The sequence below is a fragment of the Amphiprion ocellaris genome, unplaced genomic scaffold, assembly GCF_022539595.1.
Source record: "Amphiprion ocellaris isolate individual 3 ecotype Okinawa unplaced genomic scaffold, ASM2253959v1 Aocel_unscaffolded265, whole genome shotgun sequence".
In the NCBI taxonomy this organism is placed as follows: Eukaryota; Metazoa; Chordata; class Actinopteri; family Pomacentridae; genus Amphiprion; species Amphiprion ocellaris.
In genome coordinates this window covers 11,252-28,233 of record NW_026559439.1, presented here as the reverse complement: position 1 = coordinate 28,233, position 16,982 = coordinate 11,252, and the positions used below count along the sequence as shown (strand labels likewise).

The 16,982-nt window shown below is 39.4% G+C and overlaps 1 protein-coding gene across 1 annotated transcript; it reads right to left on the bottom strand.

Moving 5' to 3' along the window:
- Positions 1 to 4,306: 4,306 nt before the first annotated feature.
- On the bottom strand, positions 4,307 to 16,930 carry mrpl13 (mitochondrial ribosomal protein L13). The gene is made up of 7 exons (XM_023296281.3): positions 16,789 to 16,930; positions 15,206 to 15,329; positions 14,690 to 14,783; positions 13,162 to 13,222; positions 10,857 to 10,943; positions 9,267 to 9,388; positions 4,307 to 5,301 (listed from the first exon to the last, which is right to left on the bottom strand). Exons 1-7 carry the CDS (start codon positions 16,813 to 16,815, stop codon positions 5,277 to 5,279), a joined length of 540 nt encoding a protein of 179 aa, XP_023152049.1. The 5' UTR covers positions 16,816 to 16,930; the 3' UTR covers positions 4,307 to 5,276.
- Between the last annotated feature and the right edge of the window lie 52 nt (positions 16,931 to 16,982).

Here is a 16,982-nt window from a genome sequence, read left to right as displayed (position 1 = left end):
ACAAAAACGTCATAGTTTAGTATGTCGTCCAAAATATGACAAAAACGTCATAGTTTAGTATGTCGTCCAAAATATGACAAAAATGTCATAGTTTAGTATGTAGTCCAAAATTTGACAAAAATGTCATAGTTTAGTATGTCGTCCAAAATGTCATTAAAACGCCATAGTTTAGTATGTCGTCCAAAATGTCCTTTAAAAGTCATAGTTTAGTATGTTGTCCAAAATGTCATTTAAAAGTCAGTTTAGTATGTCGTCCAAAATGTCATTAAAACGCCATAGTTTAGTATGTCGTCCAAAATATGACAAAAATGTCATAGTTTAGTATGTCGTCCAAAATGTGACAAAAACGTCATAGTTTAGTATGTCGTCCGAAATGTGACAAAAACGTCATAGTTTAGTATGTCGTTCAAAATGTGACAAAAACGTCATAGTTTAGTATGTCGTCCAAAATTTGACAAAAACGTCATAGTTTAGTATGTCGTCCAAAATTTGACAAAAACGTCATAGTTTAGTATGTCGTCCAAAATTTGACAAAAACGTCATAGTTTAGTATGTCGTCCGAAATTTGACAAAAACGTCATAGTTTAGTATGTCGTCCGAAATTTGACAAAAACGTCATAGTTTAGTATGTCGTCCAAATTTCATAAAACGCCATAGTTTAGTATGTCATCCAAAATATGACAAAAATGTCGTAGTTTAGTATGTCGTCCAAAATGTCAAAAAAAGGTCATAGTTTAGTATGTCGTCCGAAATATGACAAAAACGTCATAGTTTAGCGTCATCAAAAATGTCATTAAAACACCATAGTTTAGTATGTCGTCCAAAATATGACAAAAATGTCATATTTTAATGTCGTCCTAATTGTGACCAAAAAAGTCATAGTTTAGTATGTCGTCCAAAATTTGACAAAAACGTCATAGTTTAGCACGATGTCCAAAATTTGACAAAAACGTCATAGTTTAGTATGTCGTCCGAAATATGACAAAAACGTCATAGTTTAGTATGTCGTCCAAAATGTGACAAAAACGTCATAGTTTAGTATGTCATCAAAAATGTCATTAAAAAGCCATAGTTTAGTATGTCGTCCAAAATATGACAAAAATGTCGTAGTTTACTATGTCGTCCAAAATGTCACAAAAACGTCATAGTTTAGTATGTCGTCCAAAATGTCATTAAAAATACACATTGAATGTCGATGTTCACATTATGAATGCCCTTTGAAAGAATATTTGTTAATGTGGTTAAATGCTGCACTTTTGTGGTGTAACTGCAAGAAAAGGCCTCCTAACATCTGACTCAGCATGTTGTTCTCGCCATTCTGCTGTTTTCCGTGTCAGAAATCTTTATTTGCACTTTCTCGTGAACAGAAAGAAAAATAGAGATCTGACACATTTTCCACTTTTCCAAACATTTTATGCGAATGTCTTTGAGCTAATTGTCAGACCTACTCTGGGTGTGTCTGTGTTTTTTCTCTCCTTGAAAGAAAAAAGCAGATCCCACCGCTAATTTTTCTACCTCGAAAACCACCTTCCCAGCAGCCGGGGAAGTTCTGTCAGAGAGGTTTTTAACTGTTCTGTGTCGCTGTGGGTAACGTTTTCTCCCCCTCTGTTCCTTCCCTGCCTCTTCTCTTCTTTCTGATTTCAAGTTCAACAGGACTATGGGAATGAGTACTGAGGAGCCTTCTGCAACCATCTTCCTCTCCTCCTCCTCCTCCTCTTGTGCTCACCTCCCTCTGTGCCCTGTTAGAAAAAAAGAAATCATTCCCTCCAGGCTGCCATACTTCCTGGGATGGATAAGCACTCCTGACACTCTTTAACCTCTAATCCCTGCAGCTGCGGTTTTGAAATTTTTGGTTCTCTGGAGACTTTTTCATTTTTACAGGAAATTATCTTTTTTTTTAAGGTGCTGCACTTTAAAAGAAAGGTTCTTAATAGTGATTTTAGGCAACTTTGTGCCCTCGTTTGGGTTTTTAGGTCCATTATTCACACACTAGATTTTCAGTCTTTTTGCATCTAATTCCCTGTGACTCTTCACTAACAATGGAAACTGGAGTCTGTAAATTTCTTGATTAGAGCAGGTTCGTTAAACTTTCCTCGTTAGACTGTCTCAAGGACAAAAATGGATTAGTTTACCTTCCCACAAGACCACAAAAAAACCCCACAATGCTGCCACGACAATCACCACTGCTGATCGCCGTGCCATCTGTCAACAAACAGCCGAGCTCACAATGCTTTGCCGCAGAAGCTTCGGCCTGTTTCCACCTCAAATCCCATCAAAGCTAATCTCATCTTTCAAAGCCACATCAATCAGCTAAACAGTGATGAATTGCTCCGATGCCGATTGGCTGCTTCCATTACCTAACGCCCCGCGTCTCCCACGCTGTAAGATGAGCAGAAAATCTCAATTTTTACCCCTAATGTAATGTGATCTTTTTCATTTCTGGTAAAAAATGATCACATGTGGGCAAACTCGGGGTTGAAATTAGATTTTATTTTTCCCCCCCCCCTTCAGTTTCATTAAACCACTTCCTCATTAACCACATCTGTGGGACTCTGTCTTGGGTCTCAAATGTGCTCATGCAGTCCCAGAGAGCTCATTTCAGCATCAAGGAGATGAGAGATAACAGTTTAAAATCATTTAAAGCTGCTGTAGAGCTGCATCTCAACCTGTGCATGCCTCACATTCCTTGCCGTGCTTGTGTCCAGACGGCCTTTTTTACGGCCTGAACCTCCCTCCACCTGTAGAGGAGGTTTTTTTTTTTTTATCTGCCACGACTGACCCTAAATATTCCCACCACCCCAGTCCAACCCCTGCCTCACCCCGGCGGCTACCAGCCCTACAACCCTCCCTACAACAACCAGCCGTACAACCCTGCTGCAGAGGCTTACAACAACGACCAAGGAGGGGACGACGAGGAGGAGGAGGACGAAGAAGAGGATCCCTATTACCGTGGCTACCCCCATCCGTACTACCCCCAGCAGCCTCCTCACAGTCGCCACGGATACCGCTCAAGCCCCACCCACTCCGATGACGTGGAGCTGAGGTCGCCGGGCGTCGCCAGGAGGTTCTCACGCGATGTCGTCGTCGTCACGGAGGAGATTTAAGAGGAAGGACGGACTCACCTGAAGTGCTTGAGCCCACAACACACACAGATACTCACAAACAAATCAGACACGGACACACACGTCATCTGAAACCGTGGTGAGAACCAAACCCTCCCACCAGGTGAAACTATGTAAATAGCTCCGTGGACTCTTGAGGGAGGTCCGAAAAGTGCCTGATCTATGTTAGCATCGTCCAGTGGTAATGTAAAGCTAAAGACCTGTTCCTTCCCCCCACACATCTTATGAGCTGATTTCAGGACTAAAAAATACAAAACAAAAAGCCTTCTTTTCGTGTGAAGCTGCATGTTTCCTTTTCGAGCCGAACACTGAAGTGTGTAACCGGACACGTGCATCTTGTTTTGGTTGTAACTAGATCCATTATTTTACAGTTCAAAATCATCCAGGACCACGAGCTGGCAAACATTTGTACAGGCTGCGTTTTCTAATGATGAATTCTGATCCGTCCCCTTCCCCGCCTCCATGCTGTCTTTATTTCAGTGTGTCAAAGGAGTATTGAAAAGTGATTTCTCCGTACAGTATTGTGTTAAGTCTTTGAGTTAATCCCCTCTAACACGAACAAGATGCATCAAACTTGTGCTAATATTCCTCCGAACACTGTGCGACTTTTTTTTTTAACTGATCATTCTATTCTGTCCTGTGTTGTCACAAACACTTACGAGGTCCGTGGTGAATTTTAAAGAACAAATCTGTGTTTGTTTTGTGTTGCCGCCCCAGTTTGTTTTCATTTTTCTTATGCAAATTCGGGCCCGCTCACTGTGGAAGCTGTTTTTGTTCACTGGTTGAACTCTGACCTCTCGCTGGAATGAGACCTGAAGCCGGTTATTAAAAACAGTCTGCTGCCTCTCTTTGAAATCAATAAGGACTGAAGTGTAAACTGTCCCCCTCCCGCCTGCCTGCACTGCGGTCTGAAAAAACAAGCACTAAAAAGTTTAGCCGTGAGCTGGCCCTGGTCTAGATTTAAACTGTCGAACGTGAGCAGCTTTAATAAGGAATGTGTCTCACTACCACACCCCTTAGTACAATATGAACTTATTTATTTTCTATTTTGTTTGCTTTTATAACCAATAAATCTGTAATGACACTACAAAATTGTTTTATAGGTCATTTTCTAACAACACAACAAGGTCAAATAAGCAGATTTTTACTACATTTATGTAAAAATACTACTGGACCAGAACAGGTTCATTAAATTGTTTATTAGCCTATTTCACAATACACTCAACTGATTTATTCATCGACATGGAAACACAAAGACAAGAAGGAAAGTCCTGACCAAAGTTAATGTTTTCTAGACAAAAGCAGACTGATGACCCAAACTGTTGTCATAGCAACACATTAATTGTTTTCACTGTGAACCCGCAACCCTTCAAAGGGAGAATCGGCTCCAGCAGATGTCATTTTTATGAGCCAAATCTGATCATTTCATGGTTGTATAATCTGAGAAAAAAAGCCACAGAATCTGATTTTTCTCCGATTAGAGCAGAAGCCACGTGGTGAAATCTCAAGCTGTTCTTGGGTAATTTAAGTTTGCTGTGGTCGAATACAACCGACAGAAAGAGGAGGATGGAGTTTGTGTCGAGACAGTGTTTTGGTAAACAGTTGAGCCTTGATGGACATTTTGGAGGAGAAACACACACTGTCAGCTGAAGTTACACAAAAGCACAAAGTCTGATTTTGGATTTTATGTTCCACTTGAGCAGAGAAAATCAGTTTTTGTGTATTTAAATTCTGCTTACAACTAGGGGTGGACTGACTATTAGCCTGGTCGAATCTGATATTCAGCATTTTTTTTACGATCAACAGTATCCTTTCTTTTTAAGTGAATCCTGATCGGATATATTAATTTAAAAAGTGCTACTTTGACTTTAATGCAGCCTTTCTCTGTCTGTAGTCACCACTTTGTCCTTTTAATACTGGCAGATAACTGTCAGTAAAGTTGTTTTAATTAAACCGATGTAAAACATAACAGCATTTCAAAGGAGTTTTGTTATATCAACTGTGTATCTGTTTCAAATGTCTCTGATCAATCTCCTTGACTGCTAATAATCAGTCGACCCCTAATTGCATCTATGACAGAGGATAGTGTAGCTTTCAGTGTTGCATTAATATACAAAAACCTTTCTACTTTGGTAACGCTGGGCTGCCCTGGTTTCATTTCATCCTGTAGTCTTCAGGTCTGTGGAGAAAACGCAAGACAACACATTAGTATGGGGAGGCATAAAAGTCTGCAAAAAGAACTGATTGCAAGAAAAAACATGGACAGAAAGTGACAGATGAGAAACTAGGCAGATCTTATCGTTAGTTCTTTTTTTTCCTTTTCAAAATGAGTTCAGACACAGCATCCTCTTTTTGTGTTTTTCCCCCTTTAATTTCAAGCTGAGATTGCAGCAGACAGATATTATCAGGTCGTGCTGTATTGGTTTTGATACAGAGTAGAGAAAACATTATCAAATGTAATAGCTCTGCTATCAACTACAGCAGTATGTTTATGTTGTCTAATGTGTGAGCACTTGTTTGTGTGTGTGTGTGTGTGTGTGTGTGTGTGTGTGTGTGTGTGTGTGTGTGTGTGTGTGTGTGTGTGTGTGTGTGTGTGTGTGTCTGTGTGTGTGTGTGTGTGTCTGTGTGTGTGTGTGTCTGTGTCTGTGAGTGTGTGTGTTGTAGAGAAGTGGAAGGGGAGCTGATATCCAATAATAATCTCTCGCCTCTGCTCCAAGGTTTTTCTGAGAGAATATTAACTATGTGTTTAATAAAGGGTAACGATTGAATCGCCCTCCATGACCTCAACCCCATCTCCCCTGACACACACACACACACACACACACACACACACATTTGAGCAGTAAAATGAGTAAGACAGAGCGGGAGTGAATATTAACTAGGCTAAGGCCCATCTCTTAAATAAACCCGGATTAGTTTGACCTTGACGGCGGCATGGCGACCAGCCCCAGCAGACGAGCTGATTGGCTGTGGAGATTGAACCAGTAAACAATAAGAAGTGGCTCATTTATCACCTTGCACTGACACCCAGACAGCAATGCTGAACAGACATGCTGTACATGATTGTACAGAGCACATACACACGCACGCACGCACGCACACACACACACACACACACACACACACACACACACACGAACAAACTGCAGTAACTGAATGCAAACAGTTTTTGGATCAGAGCCTTCAGGGTGTTAATATAAGAACAGGCTAAATGTAGGTTGTTCAGTGAATTGCTGTATGTAAACTGTTAAAAGAGTCAGTCCACCCAAATTACAATTGCAAATTATCCCAGTTGCCTGTTGTGATTACAAACCATGCAGATGTCTTGCTTCATACAAAAAGAAAACACGCACAGTTCTCATTTTCAACAACTAATCTATGAGAGACGTCGGCCTGATAGAACATAATTTACAACTTATTTTGAGTTGTACGTTGATGCAGAATTTAAGAAAGAATATAGCACATGTTTATTTTAAAATCACCCTAATCATTGTAGAATAATTAATTCTTTATAAACAAAGTTATTTCACTCATCTGATGAATTTTTTTATTTGTATCACAAAAAATAACCCTAAATATTGCGATGCCATTTCCCCTCCATACTGCGCAGCCCTTGCTCTGAGGCTGTCTCAACATTAACACCAGGTGTGTCCAGGTGAATGTTATTTTGCTTGCAATGCACTTGGCACAGAAATATTACATTTGGAAAAATTCAGCAATGGTATTATTTCCTGAAACAGTGTCACTTTTGCTCTGTGAGAATACAGTAAAACATTTTTCAAAGGAACTATTTATTCAGTTGAAAGTAGTTCCAGTGGGGGGGGAAATAACACAGAATACCAAAAGAAAGCAGAACATCGTTTCTGGACATACTGCTGCTGATTTTTTTATTTTTTTAAAGGGGTTTTGTAACATGCAGCAAAGCCATGTGAACAAAATTCCCTTCACCTCTACTGTACTGTGAAATCTCAGATACTGATATCTGAAAACCAAGGCAATGAAAACAAAACCACAAAACTTGCTGCATTGGTAGATACCACAAGAGGCAACTTTTGTTTCTGGTATTTGGGTGAATAGATTCTTTTTTGTACATATTTGAGGGTTAAGACAGGAAGTGCAGAGGGGATTTCACATGCAATAATAATTATATGTTACTTTTTTATACTTGTGGTATTAATTTCACCCGCAAATTTACCACCTCTAAGTGGTAAAAACAAAAGCCACCAGAGGACGTGGTTGCTGAGTAACTGCCCCTGTAGATGAAGAGCAGCAGCCCTGACCTGGATGAGCAGCTGGGAGACACTCGGACGGACGGATTGATGGATTAATGGATGCAAAAGGCCGATGCTGAGCAGTTGAAGAGAGAACGCTGTGGGTCGGTCCGTCAGAATGATGTTTACTGCAGGTGAGGCCGCAGAAATGCAACAGCGCGACATTATCATGCCGGCACACTGCGGGTCACAATGTCAGTCTAATCTCCAACCAGAAAATACTTGACTCAGAAAAGCCATGAATATGATTATGCCGAGTAACAGATGCTCTCTCTCGCACCCTACAGAGAAACCTTGTACCTCCAGACAGTCAGGAAGTGAAGGGAAACAGCTGAGTTTATCTGTGTGTGTTTGTGACATTTGACCAGTTCTGTTTCAAAAACCTCGGCCAGGGAGAAAACTCTGAGGACAGCAGTGTTATCATGTACAGTATCCTACAGTTATTAAGCCTTTTAGGGAAGCTCACACAGCACATAAGCTAATTTACATTAACTAAAGAAGTCAGCTTAGGAATAAAAGGTTGTATATTTACACACACAACAGCAGACATGAATAAAGTCCATCCTCTGTGCATCGTGTCACATAATGACAACTCTGCACTGACTGACAATCACTCACACCACAGACACATGTGCTTGTAGTTACAGTGAAAAACATTGCATCTTATTTTTTCCTGCACAACAGAAACGAGTCAAACTGGCCACAAAAAGTTTTGGCACGCTGTCGATTTGGATCTGTTTTATGCATGCGTTGCTTAGTAAGAGCAGGAAAACAATAGAGAAGAGCGTAAAAGGCAAGGATTGAGCAGAACGAGGCAACGAGGGAGTCCAAACCTCCCCTCACTCATCAGCATGAACACTGCACTGCTCCGGTTAACGCTCAGAGAGGCACCACCAACTGTGCCTCGCCTCAAAAGTCAAATTCTCAAGTTAACGAGATTCTGAAAGCCAACATTCGCCATCAGTTTTCAAATCTCTGCTTCTTTTCGATGCAAAACACAAACTTAGTGCTACTGTTCCTACAGATATAACCACCTGACCAGCAGCTGTGTTCCAAACAATCAGAGCATGTCAACTACCACTACTACATCAGACAGCAGCTGGTGGGTTTATACAAAGAGACTACGAGAGAGACGGTTCAACATCACCCCCTTCTGACTTCTACCAGAAAACACAACTGGGTGCATCTCATCACTGGTCCTCAGAGCTCAAAAAGATTCCAAGTGAGCTACTTCTCATGTTTGTCAGACAAAAAAAAAAAGCTATTTGAAGGCAGAAGCTGGGGGTGAACATCACAGTAAATGTAAAAAGTGCCAAACACGGAGTAGGGGTTTAATGATAGTTTGGCTGCAGGAGATATATGCAATTGGTCTGCTCTCACAGTGGCTAAAAGCTACGCTAACAGCTAGCAGCTAAGTTAGAATTCAGCCACAAATTACCCTGAAACAGAGTCTAGAAAAAACTATTATTAATAATGCTTTAAGATATTAAGATATGAACCTTAGTGGGCAAGAAAAGTGAGAGAACAGATTAAGAAAACAGATAAGAACAGCAGGAGACAAACTGATCAATCTCAGTCGATCCTACATAAACAGAGGAATGTCCTAATTTAACCTCTCCTATTTCTATTTTACATTTTCAGTTATAGTCACCCTAAATAATGAAGAAGCCTCCTTACGGATGATGGATTCTCTGCCATCACATGCTGTTAAAACATTACATTTACTGTATATCAAATCCAAATATTGGTCATCAGCCTTTTTGATTACAAAGAATCAGTCAATCCTGAGTGTTTATATGCTGTGTATGGTGTCTGCATTTATACAAGCATTGCTGTGTTTCAGTGCAGAAAGTTTGCGTGAGTTTGTACGTACGGCGTCCACAGCCTGGGGAAGGCGTCTATCTCCTCCTGGGTGTAATCGCTGAGTTTCTTGGGGATTTCTCTGGGCTGAGGCAGCTCCTCTGTCAGGTTGGCTCGGATGTCATCTGGCAGCTCCTAGAAAGAGGGGTGGACGGATGGAGGAGAAATTTTAGGAAGGATGCAAAATTCAAGTAAGGAAATAGGAGTGGAAAAAGAATTGAAAAGAGGTGAGACGAATCAAAAAGAGAAAGCAGAGGGAAGAAAGTGCTATTTACTCCACAGGAACAGATCAGATATTCTGCTAAAAGACATGAAGAGGGCTTCAGGGTCCATCTCACTCCAGTGTTGAAAGTCTATCTCATTAATATTCATTACAGCTGGGTATGTGCCTGCAGGTCTATTTAAAGAACAGGTAAATAGCTCAGGTTAAAAGATGAAAACAAGGATGAAAAAAAAACACCAAACTTTCAAAAATGCTCAAAAGTAACTTTGCACTGCCTGAACTGTTCTGAATTGCAGATGGCACTGCAGACATTCACAAAGCTCAGGAAGCCCATCTGCAAGTAATTAGGGATGCACACTTCCCACTATCAACTCTGCTGGGGAATATGAAGCCAGAATCACACCGAAAGACGGGTATCTGTTTTTCTTCTAAGCTCTGACAGCACACAGCTCACATGTTACAAGTCAAAACTCAAAGATTTGATCCTGGAATTAATGACGGTGCTCCTACAACGATAATAATTACATCAAATTAAAATGTGGACGGGCCACCCAGCTCAGTTAACAGCCCATCCAGTGTCTTGGTGTTGGGGTTTTAAATTCATTTCGGAAGCTGTGATGCATGACACTGGTTCTGGCCAATGCAATTTTAAACCAATCAAAATGCTATGAAGCGCCAAAGTGTTGGCTGTGAATCACACACACCATAATTCACTGCAGCAATGATGCGATGCATCTGCTCTCCTTTAAATCAATGAGCACGACAAGACAGTTTGATGTACTTTGATAACTGAATGGAAACATATCAGTCCTTTAAAGTCATCCAAAGCAGCAGTTATTGATTTTTTTGGCTACTTTTGGCAGCGGAATTCGCTGTAATCTTCCACACAGTGGAGCAAACACAATACATAACAGACATCAACAGCCACTTATTTACACATCCAGCAGTCCCCAAGTAACATTAACATTCACAATGAGCTGAAAGACGCACAGTCAGGTGATAATTCTCTGTGGATTTTTACATGAAACGACCCAGTGTTTAATATAAACTACAGATAAGTGCAGCTTTACAAGACTGAGAAAGAGTGAAATGCTTCTGAGGAAACCTCACAATGAATAAATGACTGCTGTGTCAAATGAAACAATCATGTCTAACTACATATATTCATTTTCTATGAACTGATTTGAACTGCAAAGGTGAAACAGCAGCAAAAAGAAAATCTTGACAATGATGAAAAGTGACTGAAATGTTTTCTATTTTTCAGTCTGTATCTGCAAAATGATATCTGTGTGTCTGTTCTCATAATGTTCCCTCTTTCTGATTGTCATAAATAAGCCTGAATGATGGCGGTTTAGTGAAATGAGGTGAAACAGAACTTACATCTTCAGGAAATATGTGTAATCGCTGCATCATGGTGCGTCTGTGCAGATTCTTAGGCAGCATGCCGTAAACCGCTATTTTCACAATCTGAGGAGAAGAAGCACATTGGAAAGGACATAGTCAATATACTGATCGGTATCTATAGCAACCTCACACACTTTCTCTGTGTTTTTCTTACATTTGCTTCTCAAATGCAACTGTGTTTCTCAATATTAGGCTGATTACACAAATGTGAATTCAACTTGGAGCCAGTTGCTGGACTCGGATACTGGACAGCCATATTGGAGAGAGATGTTGGACAGAGGCAGCGCTGACAAATCATTCATGTGTCCAATTCCATTTCTCCCTGTTTGCTCGCCAACCCTCCAAACTCCATTTTAACTAAATCACCAACAGGACACACGTCTGTGGTCATCGGCTGGACTGAAACCTGCATCAGCATCAGAGCCAGCGGCAGAGTGGATGTCTCTCCTGGTTTTGTAAACTACAGATTGGAGACCAGTGCAGGTCATTCACCTACTTCTACTGGTTCCAATATGACAGGAGCAATCTTACAGTATTTTTATTAGTCTATCCGAATTTCCTGTGGGAAAACATCTCAAACTCTGGCTGTATAGCTCTTATTGTGCTGTTCCAGGTGACATGTTAAATTACTCTGAGCAGTTCTGACCTGCAAAGATAAGTATTTAGATAAACAGCAACTGTGTTACTCTGATTACAGATGAATCAGTCGTAAGTTGAAATCAACAAATAACAACCTAATGTAAGAATAAACAGAACACTGCTTGTTAGGATACGATTATGATCTTCCGTCATAAATCAAATACCAAATCCTTCTCAGTGGGAAAAACAAAGCTAACACAAAGCTACAAAGAGCTGCAGTGACACGTCATTTAAAATATTAAAGATAAAATATAAAACTGAATTGTCTAAAATGACAATGATTAATTCAGTTTGAAGAGTAGGGCTGGTGTCATTTTTTTTCTCACCTTTTAACCCTTTCTGCAGCACTCATGCATATTACTTTCAACAAATACACACTGTATTTTTGAAAACACATACAGTTGAAACCAGAAATTAACACACATGCTATAAAAGGACACAACCTTTTTTTCTCACAGACTGACATTAAATCAGACTAAACTTTTCCTGTCTTATGTCAGTTGCGATTACAAAAAACAGATTTCTCTTGTAATCTTACTGTATGTAAACTTCTGACTTTGACGAAAGAAATAAAAATCTCTCTCTCATTATTCTGGTATTTAGCAAACAGAAATAATTTTGGTAATCCAAGCTGACAGAAAGCAGGAAAAGTTTCCTCTGATTTAATGTCAGACTGAGAAAAAAAATAAAGGTTATGTGTTTTTTTATACAGTGTATGTAAACTTCTGGTTTCAACTGCAGTCCCATGAAGGAAATGTGAACAAAGGATGCTGATTACTACCCATGTGATACCCATTTTTTATGTTTTTGTCGAGGAAGTTCACGCAAAGAAAGTTAAACTTGTTTCATAGTACACCCCAAGGATTATCTTCAGGTGTAGATTAAGGCACATTCAATTTTCTGATGAGTATTTGAAGTCAGTGGGATCAATTATAGCTGCATGTTTATAATAATGAGGGGAAAATTCAAAGTTTGGGCTCAATGACAGTAATTCACTGCATCAAACATTGGATCACAGGACATGCTAGTAGGACATGTATAGTCATGGTTGGTTTGGTCTATTTGCTGGAAATACACAAAGCACAGACAGCTCATGAGCCCTTTTCTCTCCCAGTTTCATCAAAGTTAAGTAACACAGGAGTTCACTTGATTTGTCAAGTACAGTATGTAGGTCACATCAAGCTCTGAATGCAATCATCACTGTTTATGTAAAAACCTGTCACAAGGAGACTCTCCTCTCCCTTTGACATACGACAAGATTGCGTAACTCTGAAACCATGAATATGCAAACACAATCAAAACCCCAGGAATTATCCTTAAACTGACACCTCGCACCGACTTTCAGAACATACCAAACACCACGATCATCCGCACACATCCACCGCTGCCTAATCCCACTCGACATTAATACGCACAAGCAGCACATGAAGAAAGGGATCAGTGTCAAACCAGGAAACACCACCTCTGCACAGCATGCAGCACACAGAGAAATGGTACTAATCTCTGTGTGTGGCATAAATCACACGTACAGTATAATAAAAATCCATGGTGTAAAGTGAGTGGCAGTGGCAGTTTTTTAGATTCGGAATTCATTCACTTTACATAATGCAGAAAAAGGAGAACAGTGACTGGCAGCACTTACAGCTTTTGGGTCCTTTTGGTGGAGCTGAGCTGCTGTGACTTGTTTGAATCCACCTGGATACCTTTGGGGGGGAGGAAAAAAGCTTTATCAGTCCGTGTTGTGCATAATAAAATGAAGCTAGTATTTTGCCATCCAACTAACAACTGATACTTCTCTTACACTGTCTGAGTACAGTTGATTAATTCAATAAAGTGTTCTGCTTTTAGCCCTCTGAGCCCAAAGCAGGCCGTTTCTTTACTCCTGTCACATTTCTACTCACTGTGGACTCATAAATACAAAGTCATACGCCTCAATGGAAACAGAACGACCATTACTAGAGGTAAAGGGAGCTAAAAAAATGTCTGTACAACACACTTACACTGCCATAATTTATAAACAAAACACTTAATAAACAAAATTACAAACAGGGAGAAACATGGAATCAGTCAGAGTAACATTTTTAAAGTGTCCAAACATGCTATCAATATTGGAAAAAAAGAGGGTCCACATGTTTTAGATAGGCTGTTTGATTAAATCTATATAGAATTCTCTTCTTCTACAAACTTGGCATTTTGGAAACGACTGCACATCAACTCTAAAAATATGTTTCACCATGCTGAATGTATCTTTCAACTACTTGCTAATTTTCAGCCATGCTGCCTTTATTTAAGTGAGAAAGTTTGCTTCTTTTCCTCTCATTTTTCTGCTCTGTTCTGTGTAAATACAGTCAGTCGTTTACCTAAACTACCACTGAATTTCTGTCACGTGACTGTTGGTCACAGCTGAGTGTGTCATGGCTTCGAAGTCTGCACTGAGGAAAGCAGAATTTTTGGATTTTTACATGATCTCTTTAGTATGAACAATTCATTTTTGGGCTGTTTTAAATGAGACATTTAGAATGAAGTTATTTACAATTTTAATCTAATTTTAGGCTATTTTGCCTGACAGAACAGTACTGCAACCATGATGCATTCATGGACCATCTGAAAGTTGAACAGTTCTCTTTTTTTTTTTTTTTTTTTTTTTTTTTTTACACTTCCTTGCTCTGACAAATAGGGTAATTTTGATGATTGTGTTAAAAAAAATCTTGCCTTTCAAACCTGTCAGCACATTCTAGAGTTCGGGGGTTAATAGCAGCTCTCCTTTAAACAATGAAAATACATTAGCCATTTGTAGGGAATGGATAATGCATTTAAAATCCTTCCCTGCAGCCAAGAAATGTTAGAGAACCTAATGCAGACATGTGGTGCTCTTTTAAAATGCCACACTACTAGTAAACTTAAGAGAAGCATCAACCACTGGCAATCTTAATGTACACACAGAAAATACTATACAGAGAAAGGAGATTGTTTCTTTCTGGTCTTTTAATTCCTGAGAGTTTGGGACTCCACAACACAAAACAACATTCTACAGACAAAGTATGTCTTTATCTTTTATGTTCATGGAGTATTTTCTTCTAGACATTGAGACGAAAAGACAAACTAGGAATAAAAACGCAACCAAAACAGTAAAGGTGGAATTGTCATGTCAGTTTGTACTATGCACTTACCCCGTGTGTGATGAGTAGACCTTCTGCTCCCATTTGTTCCCAGAGAAAGCTATGTGTTTGGTGTTTATTACTACCACATGGTCCCCGCAGTCACCTGTGAAGATGTTCAAGAGGTTTGTTTTCAGGCTTATTATTATGCTAATGAGGATATTTAAAAGTACTGGAGTCGAGTTGATTAGAGAAACAGAAAGATCACACAAAGCTGGTCTGCCAATTATAAAAATACCTTCCAAAACTGCAGCTAGCATAACATACCAACAAACACTGATCTTCAAATAAACATATAGTATTGGGTAGAATATTACCTATATAAAGTATTAGTGAGAACCAAGAAGAAAATATTTAGAAAGTTTGTCCTCTACTGCCATCATGTGGCTGTTCCATAACACAACAACCTTAAACTAGATTGTGGTTTCTCTAATGAGAACAGACGTTTTCAGCACATAATGTAAGGGTTACATGAAAGGTAAAAAATTACTTATGACTTTTCATGTGTGTAATTAAGTTGTTACTCACTCAGTGCATGATAGATAGGCTTGTGCTTCCCCTGTAATCTAACAGAGCACATAGTCGCGATCTTGCCAGGCGGCTGCATCCTGGCATCTATTATGAACCAGGAACGAGCGAAGGTCGCCCATTGCTGAAAGAAGAAAAGAAGAAAGAACCGGTTATGTAAACAGTGAGGGGGCCATGAGAAACAAGAGACACTTCTACATTTTCTGTAACAAAAACAGCGTTTTTGTTTTTTTTTGACATGTCACAAAAGGTAAAGCACAGGTGTAAATAATAAAATTAGCATTGGCTTATTTTAATTTGGCTCTACACTTTCAAAGTCCTTATAATGTGCGTGCTGGTTCATTTTTAAAGCTTTTAGATGAGTCAAACTATCTGCTCTGAAAACAATCTACAGCCTTAGACAAAGTGGCAACCTTCCACTTTCAAGTTGCTTGTTGGATAAACAAAGCACTTCTATTAGTGGGAAATATAAGTTATTTCTAATTTGTTGCTGGTGTTGTCCTCTTCTAAAAGTAAATAAAGATTCCATAGGAATGATGCAATGAAAATGCACACCTAAACCAAATAAACCCCAAGTAATGACTGCCAAAGAGACATTTTTCATTTAATTACAGAAATCATCGACACCATCACCACTCAGGCATCAATTCCCATTTCTCTAAGATGCAAACCATACAGAGTTCATAAAGTGTCATCTTTTCCTAACCACATAGCAAGAATGGGACAAGTGTCTCTATGTGACATTTTGTAGACATATATTATATCCTGTTGCAACCAATGACACCTGGTGTTTCTCTGCTGCCTGCTTTTTGATTGGGAGAGGAATTGATAAAGAACCTTAGGTGCCACCTTTAAGAGGATGTTGGGCATTACTCACTCTGAAATGGAATTTGATGTGGGTTTCTCCTTTTTCTTAACAGTGTATGTCTTTGGAGATTGCAGTGTGGCTACAGACTACATTTGGAGGGTCTCACATTGAAATGTTTATCTACTGTCCCTGAGAAATATGTGGGAACAGCAGTGATACAGGCAGCTTAGGTTTATTGAGGTCTTATACGGTGCTTGATAAAATAGTTTGTTCTTTAATGTAAAATGCTTTTTAATATTTATGAAATTTCCCTTTAAATGTTAAAATGACACAAAGCCTTAAAACTGTAAGCAGCTATTCTAAAGATTGCATCAATTGCACCATTGGCTGACATCTTCACCTTTTGCAGATGTCTGCTGTTAACATATAGGTCCCAAGATTGCCAAAATAACACTTTAAATTAAAATAGTTTGACATACGGAGTATAAAAAGGTTTAAATGAGCAAACTGCTAACCCAGATTAATACTGGGCTGGTTATAACACTTCTTGCAATTAAAATTTAGTGTGTTACAACTGTTTTTCCAGGGTATTATGAAGGTATTTATTGTTGCTTATTATTGCTCACCGTTATAATAATTTAATCACACACACCGTCAGTTCGTTAGCAACGGTTGCTAACCGTGCGCCTGACGCCCGTTACATGTACACGTATCGTTCAAATGGTGAGATGTAAATAAAAGATGACGTCGTGCAAAAATAAAATAGTCAAATTACCTGAGCAGATCTGGAGAAACTTGACATTTTAACGACACTACGAGCACATCCTCAAAACATTTGACCCTCAACGTGAGCTGCGGTCCGTTTGGTAATTTCGTTCGGTTGAAACACGACCAGAAACTTCCTCTTTCCTATGTTCATGCTCATTTGTATTTAGCTCATGTAGTAAAAGCCGTTGGTACTTAAACTTA

Coding starts and splice junctions, on each gene's coding strand:
- mrpl13 (XM_023296281.3), bottom strand. CDS start 16,815: ATGTCAAGTTTCTCCAGATCTGCTCAG. Junction 15,330..16,788: donor GTTTCTCCAGATCTGCTCAG/GTAATTTGACTA, acceptor TTCTTCTTTCAG/CAATGGGCGACCTTCGCTCG. Junction 14,784..15,205: donor GCCTATCTATCATGCACTGA/GTGAGTAACAAC, acceptor ACATCTTCACAG/GTGACTGCGGGGACCATGTG.